We start from the raw sequence: 24,407 nt of genomic DNA, 5'->3' as shown, positions 1-24,407 counted from the left end.
CGCCATTTATTATGATCATGGCTGATCATCCAACTCAGAACCCAGCCTTCCCTCCATACCCCCTGACCCCTGTAGCCACAAGGGCCATATCTAACTTCCTTTTAAACATAGCTAATGAACTGGCCTCAACAGTTTGCTGTGGCAGAGAATTCCACAGATTCACCACTCTCTGTGTGAAGAAGTTTTTCCTAACCTCGGTCCTAAAAGGCTTCCCCTCTATCCTCAAACTGTGACCCCTCGTTCTAGACCTCCCCAACATCGGGAACAATCTTCCCGCATCTAGCCTGTCCAATCCCTTTAGGATCTTATACGTTTCAATCAGATCCCCCCTCAATCTTCTAAATTCCAACGAGTACAAGCCCAGTTCATCCAGTCTTTCTTCATATGAAAGACCTGCCATCCCAGGAATCAATCTGGTGAACCTTCTTTGTACTTCCTCTATGGGAAAGATGTCTTTCCTCAGATTAGGGGACCAAAACTGCACACAATACTCCAGGTGTGGTCTCACCAAGGCCTTGTACAACTGCAGTAGTACCTCCCTGCTCCTGTACTCGAATCCTCTCGCTATAAATGCCAGCATACCATTCGCCTTTTTCACCGCCTGCTGTACCTGCATGCCCACTTTCAATGACTGGTGTATAATGACACCCAGGTCTCGTTGCACCTCCCCTTTTCCTAATCGGCCACCATTCAGATAATAATCTGTTTTCCTATTTTTGCCACCAAAGTGGATAACTTCACATTTATCCACATTAAATTGCATCTGCCATGAGTTTGCCCACTCACCCAACCTATCCAAGTCACCCTGCATCCTCTTAGCATCATGTCATTGTCTACGTTCCCCTCTGTGCTCTGAGCAGTTGTTAATTTGGAGGCTATAGAAGGATATACAGGTCCATATTTTGGTTATCTGGTCAATATTGGCTTTGCCCTTTGTAGGAGATTGTAGTGTGCAAAATGGCTGCCTCATTTTCAATGCTACAGCAGTATCCTTTGGGCGTGAAGGCAGCAGTGCTTACAGTTCCTTTGGGGTTGTTCGTAGATTGTGATGCAGAGAGAAGGCCTGTGGGGTCAGTACTAGATGAACCAGAGGCAATGTAAATGCCTACTGCATGAGCAGGAGTGTCCCATTTAATAATGCAAGCTGCCATATTGTGTGGGCAGCCCCCTCTTTCAAACACAGAGACAGGCTACAGAACAGTAGGGACCATCATCTATAGGAAAACATCACCTCTAGGAAGTCCACAGTGATGAAATACAGGAACAGAATCATAGCAGAGCAATGAATTTTATTTTGAAATTGAGGACAAGAACAGTTGGTTAATGCCATAGAATATCTATTGATTTTCAGTAGCAGAAAAAATGATTTTCTTACAAAACACGTTGAGACTTTATATACACATACAGTCAAAAATAGCACAAACCCCAAAGCAATAGTGTTGTAAATAAATTAATGAGTCAATAGCAGTAATCAAGTTTGATCCAGTGTATGTCTGGCTGAACACAGATTGTCAGCACCCCTGTGATTGATAGCAGCTGGAACCAATGCAACCAAAAGCTGGAATCAGCTGACTGAGCAGACTCCTATCACTGAGACAGCAGCACACTATTGAGCTAGGGTGCAGCTTCTTCATTCTGAACTTAATTCTGTTCCTGTAGTCACTTTCCTGAGGGCCCTAACCCTCGCTATGTCCTTTATATTCTCACCTACAGAACCTAGGAAGAGAACTTTGCAGGCTATTTGATCACTGAAATAATGCCAAGGTGCAGAAACCAAATGTGAGGTTTCTATTTTGTTCCTGGTGGGCTCTGAGCAATGGGACACCAGACTTTGACCCAGCCCACTGGTTCTACAGGTAGTCAGTTCTACTCTAGGGAATGACAGTGCAATGACACAGAATTGCATTTCACGCCATGTTTGACATATGGCTCAGGTTTGTCAAGTTACATCCACAGTTTGTAACCACTTGTAAATGAATATGTAGGTTATGTAGGCTAACTTAGCCTATAATCAAGAAACCTTTGTATCAAATGCCACAAATGCGAGGGTGCATGCTTTTGGTTGACATACTGTGTAATGAGAGAGTACCGGCGATAAAGTTACAGATCCCATTACATTACAGAGTTCTCCAGTGACTTTCTTCTAACAATGTTACTAAAACAACAGCCTGATTATTTACCACACTGTTTGCTGTAGGCTTAGTGGATGTGTTTCCTACATCACAACAGTGTGGACACAGTTCTGTATAGTACCTTTGAGACATGCTGAGATTAACAAAGATGCTACTGAAATATATGTTTCTTTATACATCACTCCTGTTAATCATTGAGAGCCCTACAGTATGTCCAACAACAGCTCTATATTTTACCCTTCCCACGTCAGAGGTGATTCCCTAAGGGACAGCAGCAATAGTTTCACCATAGTTAAAGTAGGATCTACAGTCAGTTGTGTAGACAGCTTGTATTCCCTGGAAAAGAACGTGCACTGACTGAGGTATTTCAAACATCTTAAGGATTTGATGATCTAGCTAGAGAGAAACTTGAATTAGGAATCAAGATGGTTGCATAACTTTGAAATTAGAGCTGGACCTTTTGGAGGGAAAATGGGGGGGAGCATTATTTCCACTCCACTATTCTTCCCACAAAAAGAATTTTAGCCACAATTTGAAATTTTCACAAGGATGTGGAACAATTTAAGGAATAACTGGAGCCATCAAGAATGAAACTGACAAGTAAGTAAATCAAGGGATGTGGAACAAATGGATATAGATAAGTGCCTTAAGTGAAAGATGGAAGCAAGTCAGAGATCTGTCCTTATGTTCCCATGGGTGGTAGACATCATTGCTTGGATTAGTCATTTCACAAACATGATTAACAACAACATGAAGAGATCATATGCATGGCTTTGGTTTAAAAATTACAAGCCCTGCACATTTTGAAGTCCTCTATTTTAGTCCCTTGAACAAAACAGTTTGTACTCTTGCTGTTTCTAAAGCAAAATGTTCACAGACAGCTATCTAGCATCCTTTGAAAATAGTCTTGGTTGGCTATTCAACAACAGAAGGACATAGGAAATGACTTATCACCCAATATCTCCTGTGGGGGCACCCCCCCCCACACACACACCCACACCCACAACCAATAGAGATCACCAAGGTTCACAGTTCAAAAGCAGAAACTCTTCCTTCTCCAAAGTTAACTGGAGAATGAAACTGGCTGGAGCTTTTGATTGTTTGTTTGTTTGTTTGTTTAGCAATACAGCGTAGAGTAGACCTTTTCGGTCCTTTGAGCCATGCTGCCCTGTCAAACCCAATTAACCCTAACCTAATCACAGTACAATTTACAATGACCAACTGACCTACCTGGTATGTCTTTGGACTGTAGGAGGAAACTGAAGGACCCAAAGGAAGCCCACACATTCCACAGGAAGGACATACAGAGACTCCTGACAGAACGGCACCAGAATTGAACTCCAAAACATCCCGAGCTGTAATAGTGTTCTGCTAACTGCTACACTACCGTGGTGCCCAAGCACAAGCCAGTGCTTGTCCAGCAAACAGACCACAAAACCTAGGATAAAACCCAAGGTTTCCTGGTTTGGACAGCTGAATAATCTACTTGCAGCTCAGTGCAGTTACAGTAAAGCTTTTATCTTGGCCCAAGTTATGCCTCAGAGCAGACTAAACCCGTCCTACAGCAGACCTATGTCCTCAGCACCATTGATTCAGGGACAAGAATGGACAGATTTAAAAGCGCTTTCTACATTAGAGGTACACTGCTGAATTTAATTCTGTAAGTCTGACATTAATATTAGAGTCACAGCACAGTAGTAAACACCCAACTCCTGACAGATTTTAGCATAAGTGTTGGAACCAGCTTAAAATCAACGTGAAAATAAACACTTTCTTGCAGATTTTGACCAGGCTTTGTTCTTTTGGTGAATTCTAGCTAAATACAGCAAAAGCTAGAAATCAGAAGATGAAGTTTAAATTGCTAGAAATATTCAGCAGGTCAGGCAGCAACTGTACAGGGAGCAACAGAGTCAATGTTTCAGGTCCTGAAACATTGACTCTGTTTCTCTTTCCACACATGCTGCCTGTCCTGTTGAGTATTTCCAACACTCTGTTTACATTTCACTCTGAGAACTTTATAACTTTTTACCTCCTCTTTACCCAAGCACCCTTGTTGCTGTTCCAGTACCCCAGCCCTCAGCCCTGACTTCTGCCAGAATTGGTTAAGCCCAAACACATGATCAACAAATGCAGACCTTAATCAATAGTGATTAACTTAACAAAGCCTAGTTGCACGTCTTGGAATGTTGTGTTACGTTTTCTTGTCAGAAGGGAAATAACTGAAATCTGGCTCTGCCTATCGCAGTACCTCACATAACACAAAACTAATCAGCGTCACAGCATCCGACAAGATCAACCAACTGCTGCATTTCTCCAGCACTATCATCCACCTGAGATCATAGTTTAATTATCAAATTCACAGATCACAAACTTTTGCCCATTTACTCCCCCCACCCCACCATTAATCAAATTATTTGGCAACAGCAAACCATTCTGTGTCCAACCTCTCTTCCAACTCGTGCAACAATAATGGTGTGAAAAACACAAGGTTATCATTGCAAGCTGATGAGTTCTTTGAGTTTGGAGGTCATCTAACCAAACGATCCTCCTTTTTTGCTCTCCACAGCTGACATCAGACAACTAAATATTTTCTGCTTGTCACAATTTTACAGAATACTTTACTCCTTTCCCCCTTTCTCCAAGGATCACCCAGTTCTGCTGGCCTGAATGCAATGGGTTGCCTATTGCATTAGCCATTACCAGCTCAGACATGGAGCGTTGCCTTTTATTGCAGGTACCTTTTCCAATATTGCACAGAAAAATAATTTTGAATCACTGCCTGGGTATAAAACTCTTTCTGTACATGCGTCATATAAAACCCATTTCAATTCTACAATCCTCCACCATCTCCTATCATGATAACAGTGAGGAAGTGCCGGCATGTGTTAATGTGAAGCCATTCTGAGGCCTTCAGTGGTCAGTATGGCTGAAGTCATAGCAGAAGTTGTAATTACTGGGCACACTGGGTATTGGGGGAGCAACATCTGGGATGGAGATGTTCTCCAGGTCCAAAAGGCGCAGTTTGATCTCCATGGACAGCAGGATTTCCAGCTCGCTCTTGGTCTGCTCGCTGTTCAGTTCTTTGCCCAGCAGAACATTCAAGCCATCAGTCCAGAGGCAGAACTGGATAGAGACAGGGATAGAAATAAAACATCATTACCAAAAAAAGTTATCAATAAAGAACATGTAATAGGCATTTCTGAACAAAGTGGGGCTTAATGTAAACTAATTCTGAGATTAATATATGTTCAGAAAGAGGCTTTTGATGGCTGTTTGAGAGTTTTCTCATTGGCTTCGCCCCTGCAATTAACCATATAACATACAGCACAGAAACAGGCCATTTTGGCCCTTCTAGTCCGTGCCGAACTCTTACTCTCACCTAGTCCCACCGACCTGCACTCAGCCCATAACCCCCCATTCCCTTCCTGTCCATATATCTATCCAATTTAACTTTAAATGACAACATCAAACCTGCCTCAACCACTTCTGCTGGAAGTTCATTCCACACAGCTACCACTCTGAGTAAAGAAGTTCCCCCTCATGTTACCCCTAAACTTTTGTCCTTTAACTCTCAACTCATGTCCTCTTGTTTGAATCTTCCCCACTCTCAATGGAAAAAGCCTATCCACGTCAACTCTATCAATACCCCTCATAACTTTAAACACCTCTATCAAGTCCCCCCTCAACCTTCTACGCTCCAAAGAATAAAGACCTAACTTGTTCAACCTTTCTCTGTAACTTAGGAGATGAAACCAAGGCAACATCTTAGTAAATCTTCTCTGTACTCTCAATTTTATTGACATATTTCCTATAATTCGGTGACCAGAACTGTACACAATACTCCAAATTTGGCCTTACCAATGCTTTATACAATTTCAACATTACATCCCATATCCTATACTCAATGCTCTGATTAATAAAGGCCAGCTTACCAAAAGCTTTCTTCACCACCCAATCCACATGAGATTCCACCTTCAGGGAACTATGCACCATTATTCCTAGATCCCTCTGTTCTACTGCATTCTTCAATGCCCTACCATTTACCATGTATGTCCTATTTTGATTAGTCCTACCAAAGTGTAGCACCTCACATTTATCAGCATTAAACTCCATCTGCCATCTTTCAGCCCACTCTTCTAACTGGCCTAAATCTCTCTGCAAGCTTTGAAAACCTACTTCATTATCCACAACTCCACCTATCTTAGTATCTTACTAATCCAATTTACCACCCCATCATCCAGATCATTAATATATATGACAAACAGCACTGGACCCAGTACAGATCCCTGAGGCACACCGCTACACACTGTCCTCCAATCTGACACACAGTTATCCACCCCTACCCTCTGGCGTCTCCCATCTAGCCACTGCTGAATCCATTTTACTACTTCCATATTAATGCTTAACGATTGAACCTTCCTAACTAACCTTCCGTGTGCAACCTTGTCAAAGGCCTTACTGAAGTCCATATAGACAACATCCACCACTTTACCCTTGTCAACTTTCTTAGTAACTTCATCAAAAAATTCAATAAGATTTGTCAAACATGACCTTCCACGGGGGGAGGAGAGAGTGCAGCGCGCCGCGCGTGCGCAGCCCCCCGGTGAAAAATGATATCGTATATGTTAAATAGGGGCCGTGGACAATTCTGATTTGATGGAGACGGACGTGAAAGCACAGAGGAACATCTGAAAAAATTTCTGAAACGCCAGTTCGCTGCTTTTGTTACTGCGTGAAAGGGAATCTTTCAGAGGGAAGGCCTCAAAATCCCTAGCTTTGCCTGCTGTGGCGACCGAGATGGAGGTCGAATCGTTCAGATAGAGATGGCGCTCAGTACTCGGTGTCAGAGAGCTGATCAGAGCTCGAAGTTTTCGGATGACTCAGAGTTGGACCGTGGTCGGATATGGCAGGGAGAGTTTTTCTTCCTTCTCCCATCTGCGTGAGATGTGGGACATTTGAGAGACTTTGAAATTTTTACTGTGCTCATGGACTTCTTCATCAAGTTATGGTATTATTGCACTGTTGTAACTATATGTTATAATTATGTGGTTTTGTTAGTTTTTTTCAGTCTTGGTCTGTCCTGTGTTTTGTGATATCACACTGGAGGAAATATTGTATCATTTCTTAATGCATGCATTACTAAATGACAATAAAAGAGGACTGCGTGTCTTCATAATCTAAAAAATCCATGTTGACTGTTCCTAATCAGACCCTGTCTATCCAGATAATTATATACATCATCTCTAAGAATACTTTCCATCAATTTACCCACCACTGACGTCAAACTCACAGGCCGATAATTGCCAGGTTTACTCTTAGAACCCTTTTTAAACAATGGAACCTCATGAGCAATACGCCATACCTCTGGCACCATCCCCGTTTCTAATGACATTTGAAATATTTCTGTCAGAGCCCCTGCTATTTGTACACTAACTTCCCTCAAGGTCCAAGGGAATATCTTGTCCGGACCCGGAGACTTATCCACTTTTATAGTCCTTAAAAGCGCCAGTACTTCCTCTTCTTTAATTGTCATACTTTCTATAACTACCCTTCTAGTTTCCTTTACCTTACACAATTCAATATCCTTCTCCTTAGTGAATACCAAAGAAAAGAAATTATTCAAAATCTCCCATAGCTGTCCACTCTGATTCTCCAAGGGACCAGTTTTATCCCTCACTATCCTCTTGCCACTAACATAACTGTAGAAACCCTTTGGATTTATTTTCATCTTACTTGCCAAAGCAGCCTCGTATCTTCTGTTAGCTTTTCTAATTTCTTTCTTAAGATTCTTTTTACATTCTCTATATTTCTCGAGTACCTCATTAACTCCAAGCTGCCTATATTTATTGAAGATCCCTCTCTTTTTTCGAACCAAGTTTCCAATATCCCTTGAAAACCTCTCTCAAACTTTTAACCTTTCCTTTCAACCCAACAGGAACATAAAGATTCTGAACCCTCAAAATTTCACCTTTAAATGACCTCCATTTCTCTATTACATCCTTCCCATAAAAAAAATTGTCCCAATCCACTCCTTCTAAATCCTTTTGCATCTCCTCAAAGTTAGCCTTTCTCCAATAAAAAATCTCAACCCTGGGTCCAATCCTATCCTTCTCCATAATTATATTGTAACTAATGGTATTGTGATCACTGGACCCGAAGTGCTCCCCAACACATTCCTCTGTCACCTGACCTATCTCATTCCCTAACAGGAGATCCAACACTACCCCTTCTCTAGTTGGTACCTCTATGTATTGCTCCAAAAAACTACCTTGCACACATTTGACGAACTCCAAACCATCCAGCTCTTTTACAGAATGGGCTTCCCAGTCTATGTGTGGAAAATTAAAATCTCCCACAATCACAACCTTGTGCTTACTGCAAATATCTGCTATCTCTTTACAAATTTGCTCCTCCAGTTCTCGGTCCCCATTAGGTGGTCTATAATACACCCTTATAAGCATCACAACACCTTTCCTATTCCTCAGTTCCACCCAAATAGCCTCCGTAGACGAGTCCACTAATCTATCCTGCTAGAGCATCACTGTTATATATTCTCTGACAAGCAATGCAACACCTCTCCCTCTTGCCCCTCCTATTCTATCACACCTGAAGCAATGAAATCCTGGAATATTTAGTTGCCAATCACACTCCTGCAACCACGTTTCACTAATAGCTACAACATCATATTTCCATGTATCAATCCATGCTCCAAGCTGATCCACCTTTCTTACAATGCTCCTAGCATTAAAATAGATGCATTTAAGAAACTCTCCACCTCCCACTCTCTGTTTATCCTTAATGGAGCAAACAACTTTGTTATCTTTTTCTTCCTTTTCTCCTACATCAACCTCCCCTCTCCTAGTCTCCTTAATTTGATTCCCTCCCCCCAACCATTCTAGTTTAAAGTCACCTCAGTAGCCCTTGCAAATCTCCCCGCCAGAATATTGGTCCCCCTAGGATTCAAGTGCAACCCGTCCCCTTTGTACAGGTCACACCTGTGCCGATAGTGGTCCCAATGATCCAAAAACTTGAATCCCTGCCCCCTGCTCCAATCCCTCAGCCACACATTTATCCTACATCTCATTGCATTCCTACTCTCACTGTCGCACAGCACAGACAGTAATCCCGAGATTACTACCTTTGTGGTCCTTTTTCTCAACTCCCTTCCTAACTCCTATATTCTTCTTTCAGGACCTCTCCCCTTTTTCAACCTATGTCATTGGTACCTATATGTACCACGACCTCTGGCTCCTCTCCCTCCCACATCAGGATCTCTTGGACGCGATCAGAAACATCCTGGACCCTGGCACCAGGGAGGCAAACTACCATCTGGGTCTCCGGACTTCGTCCACAGAATTGTCTATCTGACCCCCTAACTATTGAGTCCCCTATTACTACTGTCCTCCTCTTCCGTTCTCTACCCTTCTAAGCTACAGGGCTGGACTTTATTCCGGAGGCACGGCCAGTGTTGCTTCTCCCAGGGAAGCTGTCTTCCCCCCCCCCCAACAGTACTCAAACAGGAGAACTTATTGTCAAGGGGCACAGTCACAGCAATAGGGGTACTCTCTATTACCTGATTCTTCCTATTCCCCCTACTAACCATGAAATGTTTAAATATTTAAAATTAAATATCCATGAAAATTAGGAACTAAGATATTATTCATTTGGAGGGCTAGACTGTGACCAAAAGAAGTTTTTAATGTCAAAGGATAAGGGAGAGGTCAAGTGTAGTGCCTCTGGAACTTCAGTCACATGGGTTCAGCCTTGGTAAACTGCACCAACTTTCTTGTTTTGAATTTTTTAAATGTTTTGATATCTACAGCAATTAACCATTCAACCACCTCTGCTCTAAAACCATGCACATTATCTCCACATAATCAAAGATCACAACAGCTTTCTAGTAGAACTCCTCCGTAACCCTGTGCAAGGCCTAGACATCCTTCCTGCTTGGTGGCGCCCAGAAGAAATGGAACATTGTATGTTGCTCTAACTGAAGCTTAGCCAATGTTACAGAAACATAGAAACATAGAAAATAGGTGCAGGAGTAGGCCATTCGGCCCTTCGAGCCTGCACCGCCATTTATTATGATCATGGCTGATCATCCAACTCAGAACCCCGCCCCAGCCTTCCCTCCATACCCCCTGACCCCCGTAGCCACAAGGGCCATATCTAACTCCCTCTTAAATATAGCCAATGAACTGGCCTCAACTGTTTCCTGTGGCAGAGAATTCCACAGATTCACCACTCTCTGTGTGAAGAAGTTTTTCCTAACCTCGGTCCTAAAAGGCTTCCCCTCTATCCTCAAACTGTGACCCCTCGTTCTAGACCTCCCCAACATCGGGAACAATCTTCCTGCATCTAGCCTGTCCAATCCCTTTAGGATCTTATACGTTTCAATCAGATCCCCCCTCAATCTTCTAAATTCCAACGAGTACAAGCCCAGTTCATCCAGTCTTTCTTCATATGAAAGACCTGCCATCCCAGGAATCAATCTGGTGAACCTTCTTTGTACTCCCTCTATGGCAAAGATGTCTTTCCTCAGATTAGGGGACCAAAACTGCACACAATACTCCAGGTGTGGTCTCACCAAGGCCTTGTACAACTGCAGTAGTACCTCCCTGCTCCTGTACTCGAATCCTCTCGCTATAAATGCCAGCATACCGTTCGCCTTTTTCACCGCCTGCTGTACCTGCATGCCCACTTTCAATGACTGGTGTATAATGACACCCAGGTCTCGTTGCACCTCCCCTTTTCCTAATCGGCCACCATTCAGATAATAATCTGTTTTCCTATTTTTGCCACCAAAGTGGATAACTTCACATTTATCCACATTAAATTGCATCTGCCATGAGTTTGCCCACTCAAGATCTACCATCAATTTCCTGTTTTGTATTTCATCTTTCAAGCCAAAACTCTGCCTTCCTTTTAACAGCTCCTCTCACCTACAAAGTAGTTTGTGAACTTAAATCCACAGCTCTCCTTTTCTAGCGTGTTTATATAAACATGTTTTGCAATGCAGCTCTTCAAGATTCACGTGCCACTTTTTGGCCCACTTCTCCCCTCTGTCAGTATACAGTACAGAAATGGGTCCTTTGGCCCACCGTTCATGGCTGACCAAGGTATCGACTTCAGCTGATCTCATATTCCTCTAAACCTTTCTGATCCATATCCTTATCCAAATATCTTTTAAGTGACATTATTGTACCTGCTTCAACTACTTAGCAGCTTGTTCATCTGTGTGGAAAAGTTGTCCCTCAGGATCCTTTTAAATCTTTCCCCTCTTACTTTACATTAACTTCTAGTTTTGATTCATTTTCTTGATTCATTTTCCCTGGGGAAGAAGTCTTCATGATTTTATACACCTCTATAACATCACCCCTCAATCTCCTGCTCTATTGCCCTTGCAATGCACACGTACAAAGCTATGCAGTGAGTTAAACATCTTCTTGGATATCACCCGAGACAGAAGCTTCCTTCAGGATTTTTATAACCATAGGGTCATAGAAAAGTACAGAACAGAAATAGGCCCTTCAGCCCATCTCCCATTGACCTCACCTGGACCATAGCTCTCCATACCCCTACCATCCATCCATTTACCTGTCCAAACTTTTCTTAAGTGTTGGAATCGAGCTGGCATGCACCACTTGCACTAGCAGCTCGTTCCACACTCTCACCATCCTCTGAGTGAAAAAGTGATTTTTAAATGAGACCTTGTGAAACTGCAAAAAGTTAAGTAAATACATATTAAATTCAAAACAGAATCATTGCATGCCTGAATATATTAACACTGTTGATTATGCTTGCAATTGGTGTTAACCAAAGTAATATACATACGTACACACACACAAAACACTCTGTAACTATGGTGTGTAAACAAAAGTACATAGTGCAACAATACCCAATGATGATAAACAATAAAGATAATATTTTCTTCAAAATATATCTACTAAATGTTACCAATATGAACAAAACTTTAGACACAGATATTGCCACTTCAAGGGGAAATAAAGAGAGATGGAGATACAGTAGATAAATGTCTTTCCACCATGAGCTTCAAAACAAAATCCAAATTAACCGGGCAATAAATAACATATATAAAAAAAAAGCTTACCTATAAGAAGTGATGTTCATACAAACAAAACGAAATGTGCCTCTACAGGCCAGAACACTCCTTACCTAGCATCCACAGGATGTCACACTTAACTACTAAAACTAAAACCCAAATGATCTATTCATTGAGTCTTCGGTAAAAGAAGGATAGTTTCAGAGACTGGTCTCAAAAACAATCTTGGTACACAGTCTTTAACCGTTCTCACTTCGAAAGTATTGGCCTTGATGACCTATTGCTCATGGTATTGGCTATTGAGGTCTCGTGGTGCTTACCCAGAGTGAAGATTGGGTGAGTTACCTCTGAACTGAGTTTTGCCTTTCCCAATTTCACTATATCCAGCAGCATGTGATCATCAGGTATGCATCAGCACAATAACTTTAGCTGATGCAACAGAGATGGTGTAAACCTCTTTCTTCTAAGCTTAGATTGTGGAGTTGGTGCGGGTTCTTGGAACTGTCAAATCTATAAGACCCAGAAGGGAAGAACACCACTGCTGCTACTACTTAGGTTTCTCTTTAGGGAGTGGGATGTCCAATCCACAAATGTGAGATCAAATCTCTTTAACTTGAAGCATCCCTGAGGCAGCAATTTCAAGAGGGTCAGATAGGCTGTTGATAGTCACAATGGTATAAAGGGTCTTTTGGTATAAGTGACCTTGAAAGTATGGGTGTTGGTAATGTGGTTCCATCCAGGGATGGGACTGCATTGCAAGGGAGGAAGGTTCTGTCCAAAATCAAGATTCTGTAGACTCTTCACATGGAAATGTTGCATGACTGTTATGAGTTCCGAAATTGGACTGCACGGTGACTGCTTCTTCTGCACAAGAAATTGATTTAATTTGATCATTAACATAGAAATGCCTTTCCATGTACCTCCGTGCTTCAGTCCCAAATTCCTTCTCTCTGTCCTCTTAAGGCCATAGATTGCCACAGCTGGTGATGGACAGTTACCAAATACATGAACTCTCATGTGATACTCCAGAATCTCATTGTCCATTTGGTGGTCACGAAACCACAAGAATCTGAGGTAGTCTCGATGATCTTCTCTCACTAGAGAGCTGTGGAATATTTGCTTGATGCCTGCCATCACTGCAATGGGCTCAGTTCTGCAGCACATGAGAGCCCAGAACAGACTGTTATTGAGGTATGGACCCCACAAGAGCACATTGTTCAGTGTTATGCCTTTGAGCTGAGCACTTGAATCAAAGACAATTCATGCATATTTTGTTCAGGTTTCTGGGAGTGGTAAACACCAAATATGGGCAAATATTAGTTTTCTTTGTTGGGATCTGCTTGAGGTGCTAACGCAGCATAATAATCTTTCATTTCTGGTTTCCTTTTCAATGTGCAACTGAGGGACATGAGTCGACTGGTCTTTGTTATTTCGTAGGAGTTGTTGTAGAGAGTGGATGGAAGGGAAGCTACCCGATTGTTTGACTCGTCTTTGGTAAACTCTTTGTTCATGATTCGAAGGAAGACAGCATCTTTGATGGAAGGTGTCCGCTTATAATCATCTTCTGGGTGACTGCAGACTAGCTTGCTTCAATCTGTTTGAGCAGAGGTACGTCAGGGCACTTGGTTCACTTACCTACAATATTCTCTTTCATACAGATTCTACTGTCACAAGGTTTGAAATGATTTGGGCCCCATTCTCAGGATATTTGTCTTAAATGTGTTGACAGTGAGCTGATGAGCACCACTGGGACAGACTTCACCCACTATGACCCAACCCTGGTCCAGTCGTCGGGCATAAGGAGCATTGTGCCGATCATTGCACTGTTCACATACCTTATGTGCACGGATGGTGTCTCTGCCAAGCAACAGCGGAATCTCAGCAGGTGTGTCCAGAGGGGGAATCTTCTCAGCTATGGCCTTGACATGTGAATGGCCACGTGCAGCTTCAGGAGCTGGAATTTTATCCCTGTTGTAGGGAATATGGTCGCACGCAGTGAGGGTTAGCAAGGGTAAGCAGACTTCCCCTCTTATTGACTCTGCAACAAATTCACTGCTCTTCTTCCAGCAACTTCTGATGTTCTAGATCATGTCTTTAGTGTGTTCGGGGGAACAGAACCTTGAACACCGAATGTATTGTGATTTTGCCAATGACACGTTGTTCTGATCGTTTACTGTCACATACTGTATGCCTTTAGTTTTTGCTCAGGATGTCCTTTCCGATAGATGTTGGCCAGATATATTCTAGAACAGGATTTGTCCTGGAAGCCTTTCCTACATACCTGTGTTCAGGAGGAAGTAGCTATCTCTGATGGATGCTCAGCTGACTCCCCATCGTGCTCTACTGCATGTGTGCTGAAACCAGTAGCAGCCCAAGGTGCTGTCCCTGAATGAACTGCTGATATGTGTTGGTTACTGTTGCACTCAGTGCAGTGCATGCTAGCTTCATAGTCTTTTGCTTGGTTCTCTGTTGAAGCACAACATATGAAATATATTGAGTGCTCCTTTAGAAAGTGTCACTGGTCTGCCAGCGGGTTTTCTCTGAAGCTACCGCATTTCCTGAGGGAGTGAGGTTTCTTATGGAGCAGGCACAGGCATTGTCTATCACGCTTCATGATGACCGTGATAGGGGTTTTGGTATTTTATGCTTTTATTGAAGATCTCTCTTTGAATGAGGTATTGCCAGAAGCTGAGAGCATAAAACTGGGTCTTTTCACATTTCTGCATGGCGGCACACAAATTCCACAAAGAATAGAAATGGCTGATAGTGGCCCTGATGCTCCGTTTTATACTTGAACCCTTCAGTTATCCACTAAATTTGCATATTGTTGGGTTGCTTCTCCTTTATAGGGTTTATTCCTCCTGCTGTGTCCAAGAAACTCAGTCCTAGTAGGTAACACTTGGCTTACAATTCCAATAACAGATCTGCAAGCTCCAGTTGCTCTGCAGTTCTTTCTGTGAGAATTTTGGAAAGTTGTCGAGTCTGCTGAAGAGAGATTCTTCAATTCCTCTGGAGGCCAGAGTATTTGTCCAGCCTCTACTACAGAATTTACAAATCCATTGCTGGATTACTGATATGCACTGCTCTTTTTGCAGCAACTCCCCACCAAGCTGCTTACAGAGAAGGTTTAACTCTTCACTAGGCTTGAGACTTAGCCCATCCACGGTATTATGAAAGCTTGACTTCCAGGACAGATAATTTACAGCTGGTTGTTGAACACCTTTCATCCTGCTGTGACTAGGTTTCAATGAGCCGGATACCAAGCCAAATCTAGTGCACCTGTGGCTCCAGAATGAAGGCATTGTGGAGACTGGTTTGGTGAATGTGTGTCCAGGGATGGATGGAAGTTCACTCTGTCCATACCTGTATAGATAGGGTTGGCATTAGTAGCAACACCTAATTGAAGTCTTTGCTATGATGAAACTGCAGAAAGGGATGTTGTGGGTCTTTGCTGCTGTAGATCTTGACTGTCAATACCTGGACAATGTTACCCTTCTTGTTTTTTTTTTACTGTTTTTAATGGAGGTCGGGTTTGAGGACGTGATTTTAAGTTCTTTAACTCTATTTGGTTCCAAGTTAGCCCACTGCTTTGCTTTGCTTTTAGTTTAGTTGCACGGTGGGTTTTTTTGGGGTTTTTTTTTCCCTTTTCTCTATTGATATATATATATATAAAAATTAGTATACTATTATGTTACCTTAGTATGTTATGTTTAAATTACATTGTTTGTATCACTTTTTTTTCTGTATTAATATCTCCTGTAATTTTATTATATTCTAACAGTGTATTAGTGCCTATATGGCTTACCTTTTTATATGCTTATTCAATAAAAAGATTTAAAAAGAAAGAAAGAAAGACAATGTGAAAGGCATGTTGGCTGCGTGGTGTGGGAATCTTCTCCATGTGGAGCTAGAGCTCTATCTTTTTCATAGTCACAGTGTGTTTGGACGTATTCTTTAGTAAGCTGCATTGGCTGTTGTGGTGGCAAAGCATGACTGAACCTGATTGTAGGCTCACAACCATCTAAGTCAGCTGCTGCTTCATACACCTTTGCCTCTGCTGAGGCAGCCTCAGCTTCACACTCTTTCCTGAGCACAGTTAATGTAGCCTCCATCCACACTCTCTCCATGTCTACACATGCTTTGTCCATTTGCATTTCAACTTCCCATTTAGCATAAGCCGCTCCCATTCTTGCTGTTTCTTCTCCGGTGTGAGCTTGTGTTGCAGCTATGCTGATCGTGGATTCATTCGAGTGTCACGATGACACGATCAACCGCACTTCTGACCTCACTTCCAGGTCCTGAAGATCGAAGTGGCTCAGGTCGGAAGGTGACATTGTCATTGACGGCGTTCAGAAACGTCTCCAGTCTGCAGGTGATGCCTTTGAAGATGAGTTACCTTTTCACTCTACTGCCCTTGTGTAACATTCCATCACTATGTCGTGTAAACAAGAGTAAACTTGTGGTACAATGATACTTAATAACAATAAATACATTTCCTTCAAAATTAATCTATAAAATGTTTACTGATATTTACAAAACTTAAGACTCTCAGATATTGCTGTTTCAAGGCAAATAAAGAGAGAATGGACATAGATGTCTTTGCACTGTGTACTTCAAAAAAAAAACAGACAACCCACACAGGAATTGACATAAAAAACAGCTTATGGACAGGAAATGATGTTCATACAAAACAAACTGCAAACAATATAAACTGCGCCTCCAGAGGCCAGTACACCTACATTGTGATGAATAAAGTCCTAGCCTGCCCAAACTCTCTCTATAACTCAGGCCCTCATTGTCATGGCAACATTTCTGTAAAGCTTCTTTGCACTCTTTCCAGTTTAATGACATCTTTCCTATAACAGGCTGAGAGAAACTGTACACAGTACTCCAAGTGTAGCTTCACCAATGTTCTGTACAATTGTTTCAACACTTACACTCAATGCCCTGACTGATGAAGGCCAGCATGATAAACATTTTAGCAGCAACTTTTAGGTCCCTTGTCCCATAACACTATGATTCACTGCATATTATCTAACCTGGTTTGATTTCCCAAAATGCAAACCCTTGCCATTTGCCAATCGTTGGCCCACTTAACAAGCCAATCAAGAAACCCCTATAATGTTTTTGATAACTTTCTTTACTGCCTAGGATACCAGCTATTTTAGTATCATCCACTAACTCACTAAGCATGGTTTCTACTTTCCCATCTACAGTGAATGAGGCCTCTGTTGGTCAAGGTCAACCATGGATGTTGCATTGTAGCTGTGTAGATACTCAAGCTTGGGCAGTACAATATGGACAAAGCTGTTGCCCATGTAGCAAGCTCCCCCTCTTCATGCACCTGATGGACCCAAAGGAATGGCTCAGACCAATACAGTTTGGCACCAGCAGTGTCGTAGGAGTTGCCAGTCAGCATTGAACTTAATGTAGGACTGCCTTAGGACTCCAGCTCTGGATTTTTCCCTTGCGGTTTACTTCCAAAGCCTTCCCCATGAGTGGGTATAGTCGCAAGGCAGCAGAAGTTTGAGATCAGTTTTCTTTCTCCTAGACAATCTGCCAATCATGGCTGATGAGCCCATCTTCCCAAGGTGACTGGTTTTAAGGCGCTAACCTGTTTTTCTTCCTTCTCCTGTCACATGAAATGGTTCTGCCAGGCTTAGTAGCTAAGCCACACATGAAAGCCAAGAGCTGGACTTGGTTATCAGAGGCTTTTTGAGGTGCACATCATTTAATAAGTAGTGGGAACCTGTCCCCATTACCATCCTCAACTATAACAATGTTAAGCAACAATTATGTGTAAAGCAACCTTCCACCATCACCGTTTCCTACAATTGAACCAATTATGAATCCAGTTAGCCACTCTTCCAGATTAGTCTACCATGTGAGACCTTATCACTTACCTTGCTAACATCCATGTAGACAATGTATAGTACCTGTCAGCTATCCTCTTGATTACCTCTGAACAACTCTCAGTGCATTTGTCAGACACTATTTCCCATGTACAAAATTGTGCTAACTATCCCTAATCACACCTTGTCTTTCCAAATGCAGCTAGATCCTGTCTTATCTGCCACTGATGTCAGACTCATTTGTCTATAGTTCCCTGGCTTGACTTTGCTGCCCTTAAATAATGGTACAAAATTAGCTACCATCCAGTCTTCCAGAACTGCACTCAAAAACAAGCAAGTAACTCTACATGGGCCTTCATATTTTTTTCACTAGCTTCCCACAATGTCAGACAATATACTTGGTTAGGCCCTAAGAATTTAGCTGTCTTAATGTTCAAAGTTCAAGGTAAATTTATTGTCAAAGTACATATCTGTTACCAAAACAACCGTGAGATACATTTTCTTGAGGGTATACTCAATAAATCCAATAACCGTAATAGAATCAATGAAAGACTGCACCAACAGGGCAGACAACCAATGTGGTGCAAAAGACAACAAAATGTGCAAATAAAAGAAATAATAATAATAACAACAACCTACATTAATGTATTCTTTTGGCAGTAATAAACACTTCTGCTATACCTCTATTAATATTAATGTATTGTTTTGACGTAATATCTTGGTCTGAAACCGATCTGGAAAATGTATAAAGAAATATAAGAACTGAAATGAAAAAATTCAGAAAATATTCAATTGCACTTAGATTAACACTACCTAGGACAGAAGGGGAAGAGGAATAACAGTCAGAAAAACTTCCAAGGATACACTTCCATTAATGAAAACAGGAATCAGCACTCCACGCAAGCAATTCTGCTAAGAAGTGTACACCACTAAACTTAGATGAGAGCACAACCCCGAAAAATGAAGACATTATCACTATTGAAGAAAAAATTAACCAACTGAAGAGCATGACCCTCCCTGGAAGACATTCCCACAATCTGAGCAGACTAGATGTTGATAAGGAGGCGTCGAATGCCTAGCTCAGAGTTGGAGACTTCCCAGAAACAGGAAGGTTCCTTATGGGAATACAGGACCAGGTAGTTAACACAAAAAGTATCAAAAGTACATAATAAAAGACCAACAAATTCAAAATGATCAATGTAGAAAATTCCAAGAAAAAACAAACAATCCAATACATTACAGGATCCTGTTGCAGTTTAACACAATTTTGACTACTTACACAGTGGCAAATATCATTCAAAATCTTCCTTTAAAATACAAACTCATAAATGAAATCACACCTTACTATAAATACAAGCTTGATCCTCTTTTAGAGTCAGAATACCACAAATTATACTGTGAATGATCAGTTATTACAGATAGGACAATCCATAATAATCATCTGCATATAATAACACAGGATAAACAAGCAAGAACAACTTACTTAATAGATATAGCCATTCCAAACACACATAACTTACAGAAATCAATAAGTGAAAACACCAGAAATATGCTGAATTAAAAGAGGAAATTCCAAGACTTTGGAACATGAACAGGATATACACTGTCCCGATAGTAATATCTACAAATGGTGTCATCTCGAAGGCACTACACATAGCATTAAACAGTTAGGACTACACAACAATATCTCTCTAAATCTTCAGAAAGCCACAATACTAAACACCCCTAGAATAGTCCTAAAGTTCCTAGCTATTGAGAAATGAGTGCGCTTGGCTAGGCCCATACCTCAGGTTTTACCAGCTTGAGCTGAGAAAAAGAAAGTAATAATGATAATAATAAATAAGCAATAAATATTGAGGACATGAGATGAAGAGTCCTTGAAAGTGAGTCTATAGGTTGTGGAAACATTTCAATGATGGGTCAAATGAAGCTGAGTGAAGTTATCACCTTTGGTTCAAGAGCCTGATGGTTGAGGGGTACTAACTGTTCCTGAACCAATTTGGAAATGGCCAAACATTTGTCAGGCCCTGCTGCCTCGATTTGGCCTATACCTATCACGCCGCAACTTCGTGCCTTCAGTGCCCACCGCAGAAATACCAGGTCATACAAGTGGTCCAGAAGCTCATCTTCAAAAGGGAAGTTACAGGTTATTGATTGCAGTGATCGCATCCGGAAAAAATGAAGATTAATACAGTAATTCATAGTTTTGTTTATTTTGTTTGTTAACAGCAAGTCACTATGCTTCACCAGTCCAATCTTATACTGGAATCAATGTCTTGAGTCGGAAGTTGTTGATGTGACACCACTCAGCCAGATTTTCAATCTCCTTCCTACATGTTAATTTGTCATCATCTTTGATTCAGCTAAGACAGTGGTGTCAAGAGCAGACATAAATATGGCATTGGAGCTGTGCTTAGCCACACAGTCATAAGTACTTTAAAGCTGCCAATACCTTCTCTTTGGTAATCTCTATGTGGTCCAATACATTACAACTCATTTGTCACTTGGCCGAAGCAGACTGTTTCAAACCCGGTGACATCTTTTCTCCCAAATGATGGAATGGTGGAACAGATTTGATGGGCCGAATGGCCTAATTCTGCTTCTATGTCTTATGGTCAAATGAGCTCTATAGCACAAAGTGCTTCCATAGCAGAGAAGATTTCTTTGCCTGTCTAAACTGTTGATTGTGCTCCAATCTATTGTCATCTGTAGATAAAACCTTCAACTATGACTGTGCAATATAGACATGGCCATTCCAATGTCCCCATGGTAACATCCCTTATTCTATCCTCCATAAACTGAAGTCATCTAAAACTCTGCTCCTGTTTCCTAACTTGCACCTTCGTCACTTCAGCTGCCTCCCACACACTTGTTGACAGACAACAGTATCTAGTTAAGCAGTATCATTTTATAATTCCCATCTCTGCCTTCAGATTCCATCATTCTTCCCCTGGCTCCAGGTCTACACAACACTCGGATATCTATATCTCTCAGATTATAGCCGGAAGAACACCCAGATTTTATTGCACCTTTATAAGCAGCCTCCATAACCCTAAACACTGGAATTGGCCAAATTTCTTCACCTCTCTTTTCTCCAGGAAGAGCTTCCATAAGACCATAAGATTTAGGAGCAGAAGTAGGCCATTTGGCCCATCGAGTTAGCTCCGCCATTCAATCATGGGCTGATCCACTTCAACCAGTCATCCCCATTCCCCTGTTTTCACCCCATACCCTTTGATGCCTTGGCTAATCAAAAACCTATCTATCTCTGCCTTAAATACACCCAATGACTTGGCCTCCACAGCTGCTCGTGGCAACAAAATCCACAGATTTACCACCCTCTGACTAAAGTAATTTTTCCGTATCTCAGTTCTAAAAGGATGTCCTTCAATCCTGAAGTCGTGCCCTCTTGTCTTAGAATACCCTATCATGGGAAATAACTTTGCCATATCTAATCTGTTCAGGCCTTTTAACATTTGGAATGTTTCTATGAAATCCTCCCTCATTCTCCCGAACTCCAAGGAATACAGCCCAAGAGCTGCCAGACAGACATTCCTCATACAATAACCCTCTCATTCCTGGAATCATTCTCGTGAATCTTCTCTGAAACCTCTCCAATGTCAGTATATCCTTTCTAAAATAAGGAACTGCACACAATACTCCAAGTGTGATCTCATGAGTGCCTTATAGAGCCTCAACATCACGACCCGGCTCTTATATTCTATACCTCTAGAAATGAATGCCAACATTGCATTCGCCTTCTTCACAACCAACTCAACCCGGAGGTTAACCTTTAGGGTATCCTGCACAAGGACTCCCAAGTCCCTTTGCATCTCTACATTTTGAATTCTCTCCCAATCTAAATAATAGTCTGCCCGTTTATTTCTTCCACCAAAGTGCATGACCATACACTTTCCAACATCGTATTTAATTTGCCACTTCTTTGCCCATTCCCCTAAACTATCTAAGTCTCTCTGCAGGCTCTCTGTTTCCTCAACACTACCCGCTCCTCCACCTTTGTATCATCGGCAAATTCAGCCACAAATCCCTTAATACCGTAGTCCAAATTATTGACATAAATGGTAAAAAAGTAACGGCCCCAACACCAACCCCTGTGGGATTCCACTGGTAACCGGCAGCCAGCCAGAATAGGATCCCTTTATTCCCACTCTCTGTTTTCTGCCGACCAGCCAATGCTCCACCCACACTAGTAACTTCCCTGTAATTCCACGGGCTCCTATCTTGCTAAGCAACCTCATGTGCGGCACCTTGTCAAAGGCCTTCTGAAAATCCAAGTACACCATGTCTACTGCATCTCCTTTGTTTATCCTGCTTGTAATTTCCTCAGAGAATTGAAGTAGGTTTGTCAGGCAGGATTTTCCTTTCAGGAAACCATGCTGGCTTTGGCCTATCTTGTCATGTGCCTCCAGGTATTCCATAATCTCATCCCTATCAATTGATCCAACAACTTCCCAACCACTGATGTCAGGCTAACAGGTCTATAGTTTCCTTTCTGCTGCCTCCCACCCTTCTTAAATAGCGGAGTAACATTTGCAATTTTCCAGTCATCCAGTACAATGCTAGTATCTATCGATTCTTGAAAGATCATCGCTAATACCTCAACAATCTCTCCAGCTACTTCCTTCAGAACCCAAGGGTGCATTCCATCAGGTCCAGGAGAGTTATCCATCCTCAGACCATTCGTAGTCGTAATTTTCACTACACAAACCTCACTTCCCTGACACTCATGAATGTCTGGTATACTGCAGATGTCTTCCACTGTGAAGACTAATGCAAAATAGGCATTCAGTTCCTCTGCCATCTCTGCATCCCTCATTACAACATCTCTAATGTCATTTTGTATTGGTCCTATATCTACCCTCGACTCTCTTTTACCCTTTATACACTTAAAAAAAGCTTTTAGTATCTTCTTTGATATTAGTCACCAGCCTTCTCTCATAATTCATCTTTTCCTTCCAAATGACCTTCTTAGTTTCCTTCTGCAAGTTTTTAAAAGCTCCCCAATCCTCTATCTTCCCACTACCTCTGGCTTCCTTGTATGCCCTCTGTTTTGCTTTTATTTTGGCTCTGACTTCACTTGTTAGCCATGGTAGTGCCCTTCTTCCCTTTGAAAATTTTTTCTTATTTGGAATATATCTGTCTTGCACTGCCCTCATTTTTCACAGAAACTCCAGCCATTGCTGCTCTGTTGTCCTTTCTGCAAATGTGCCTTTCCAGTCAACTTTGGCCAGTTCCCCTCTCATGCCATTGTAATTTCCTTTATTCCACTGAAGTACCAACACATTAGATTTTATTTTTCTCCTCTCAAATTTCAAAGTGAACTTGATAACATGATCATTATTCCCTAAGGGTTCCTTAACCTTAAGCTCTTTTATCACCTCCGGATCATTGCACAACACCCAATCCAGCACAGCTGATCCCCTAGTGGGCTCAACAACAAGCTGTTCTAAAAAGCCATCCCTTAGACATTCTACAAATTCTCTCTCTTGAGGTCCAGTACTGGCCTGGTTTTCCCAATCCACTTTCATGTTAAAATCCCCAACGATTATCATGTCATTGCCTTTCTGATGAGGCTTTTCTATCTCCTGCTGTAATTTGTAATCCACATCCCGGCTGCTGTTTGGAGGGCTGTATACAACTGCTATTAGTGTCCTCTTACCCTTGCTATTTCTCAATTCAACCCATAGAGAATCTACACCTCTAATCCTATGTCATCTCTTTCCAATGATTTAATATTATTTATTATACACAGAGCCACATCACCCCCTCTGCCAACTAACCTATCTTTCCAATACACTGTATATCCTTGGATGTTCAGCTCCCAATGGCAGCCATCCTTTAGCTAAGTTTCAGAGATGGCCACAACGTCATACTTGCCAATCCGTAGCTGAATTTAAAAATCGTCCATTTTATTTCTTTATTCCTTAAACACTTTTTTTTGACATCGTTGGCTGCCTATGTGCTCAGAAGTGAACAGGGTACGATGTTCTAGATCTGGGGCTCCCAACTTTTTTTAATGCCATGGAGCCTTACCATTAACTGAGGGGTCCATGGACACCAGGTTGGGAACCCCTGCTCGAGATGAAGTCCAGTCAATGTGGTACAAAGTCCAATCAACAGACAGTTGCTTTTTTGCTCCGTTATTGATTCACCCAAGGCTTTTTTTTTAAAACAGCATTATCACAACATCCTCTAAGCTACAAAAACGTGAGCCTTATCCACACCCCTCTTACAATCAAATCCTTTTTATTGGCTTTCTTTGTTCCTTCCACAAGAATACCTCACATTTCATCTGCCATGTTTTGACTCTTCACTAATCTGTCAGTATTGGAGGGGCAG

At 41.8% G+C, this 24,407-nt stretch overlaps 1 protein-coding gene across 1 annotated transcript in view; it reads right to left on the bottom strand.

Moving 5' to 3' along the window:
* Positions 1 to 1,272: 1,272 nt before the first annotated feature.
* Positions 1,273 to 24,407, bottom strand: part of LOC134341290 (engulfment and cell motility protein 3-like) — a 107,561-nt gene continuing 84,426 nt past the window's right edge. The window contains exon 18 of the mRNA XM_063039162.1: positions 1,273 to 5,255. Coding sequence (XP_062895232.1) covers positions 5,043 to 5,255 — 213 coding nt within the window. The 3' untranslated portion in view covers positions 1,273 to 5,042. The remainder of the gene's footprint in view (positions 5,256 to 24,407) is intronic.

The sequence above is a fragment of the Mobula hypostoma genome (genome assembly GCF_963921235.1).
Source record: "Mobula hypostoma chromosome 14 unlocalized genomic scaffold, sMobHyp1.1 SUPER_14_unloc_2, whole genome shotgun sequence".
In the NCBI taxonomy this organism is placed as follows: domain Eukaryota; kingdom Metazoa; phylum Chordata; class Chondrichthyes; order Myliobatiformes; family Myliobatidae; genus Mobula; species Mobula hypostoma.
This window is presented reverse-complemented; position numbering and strand designations above follow the sequence as displayed.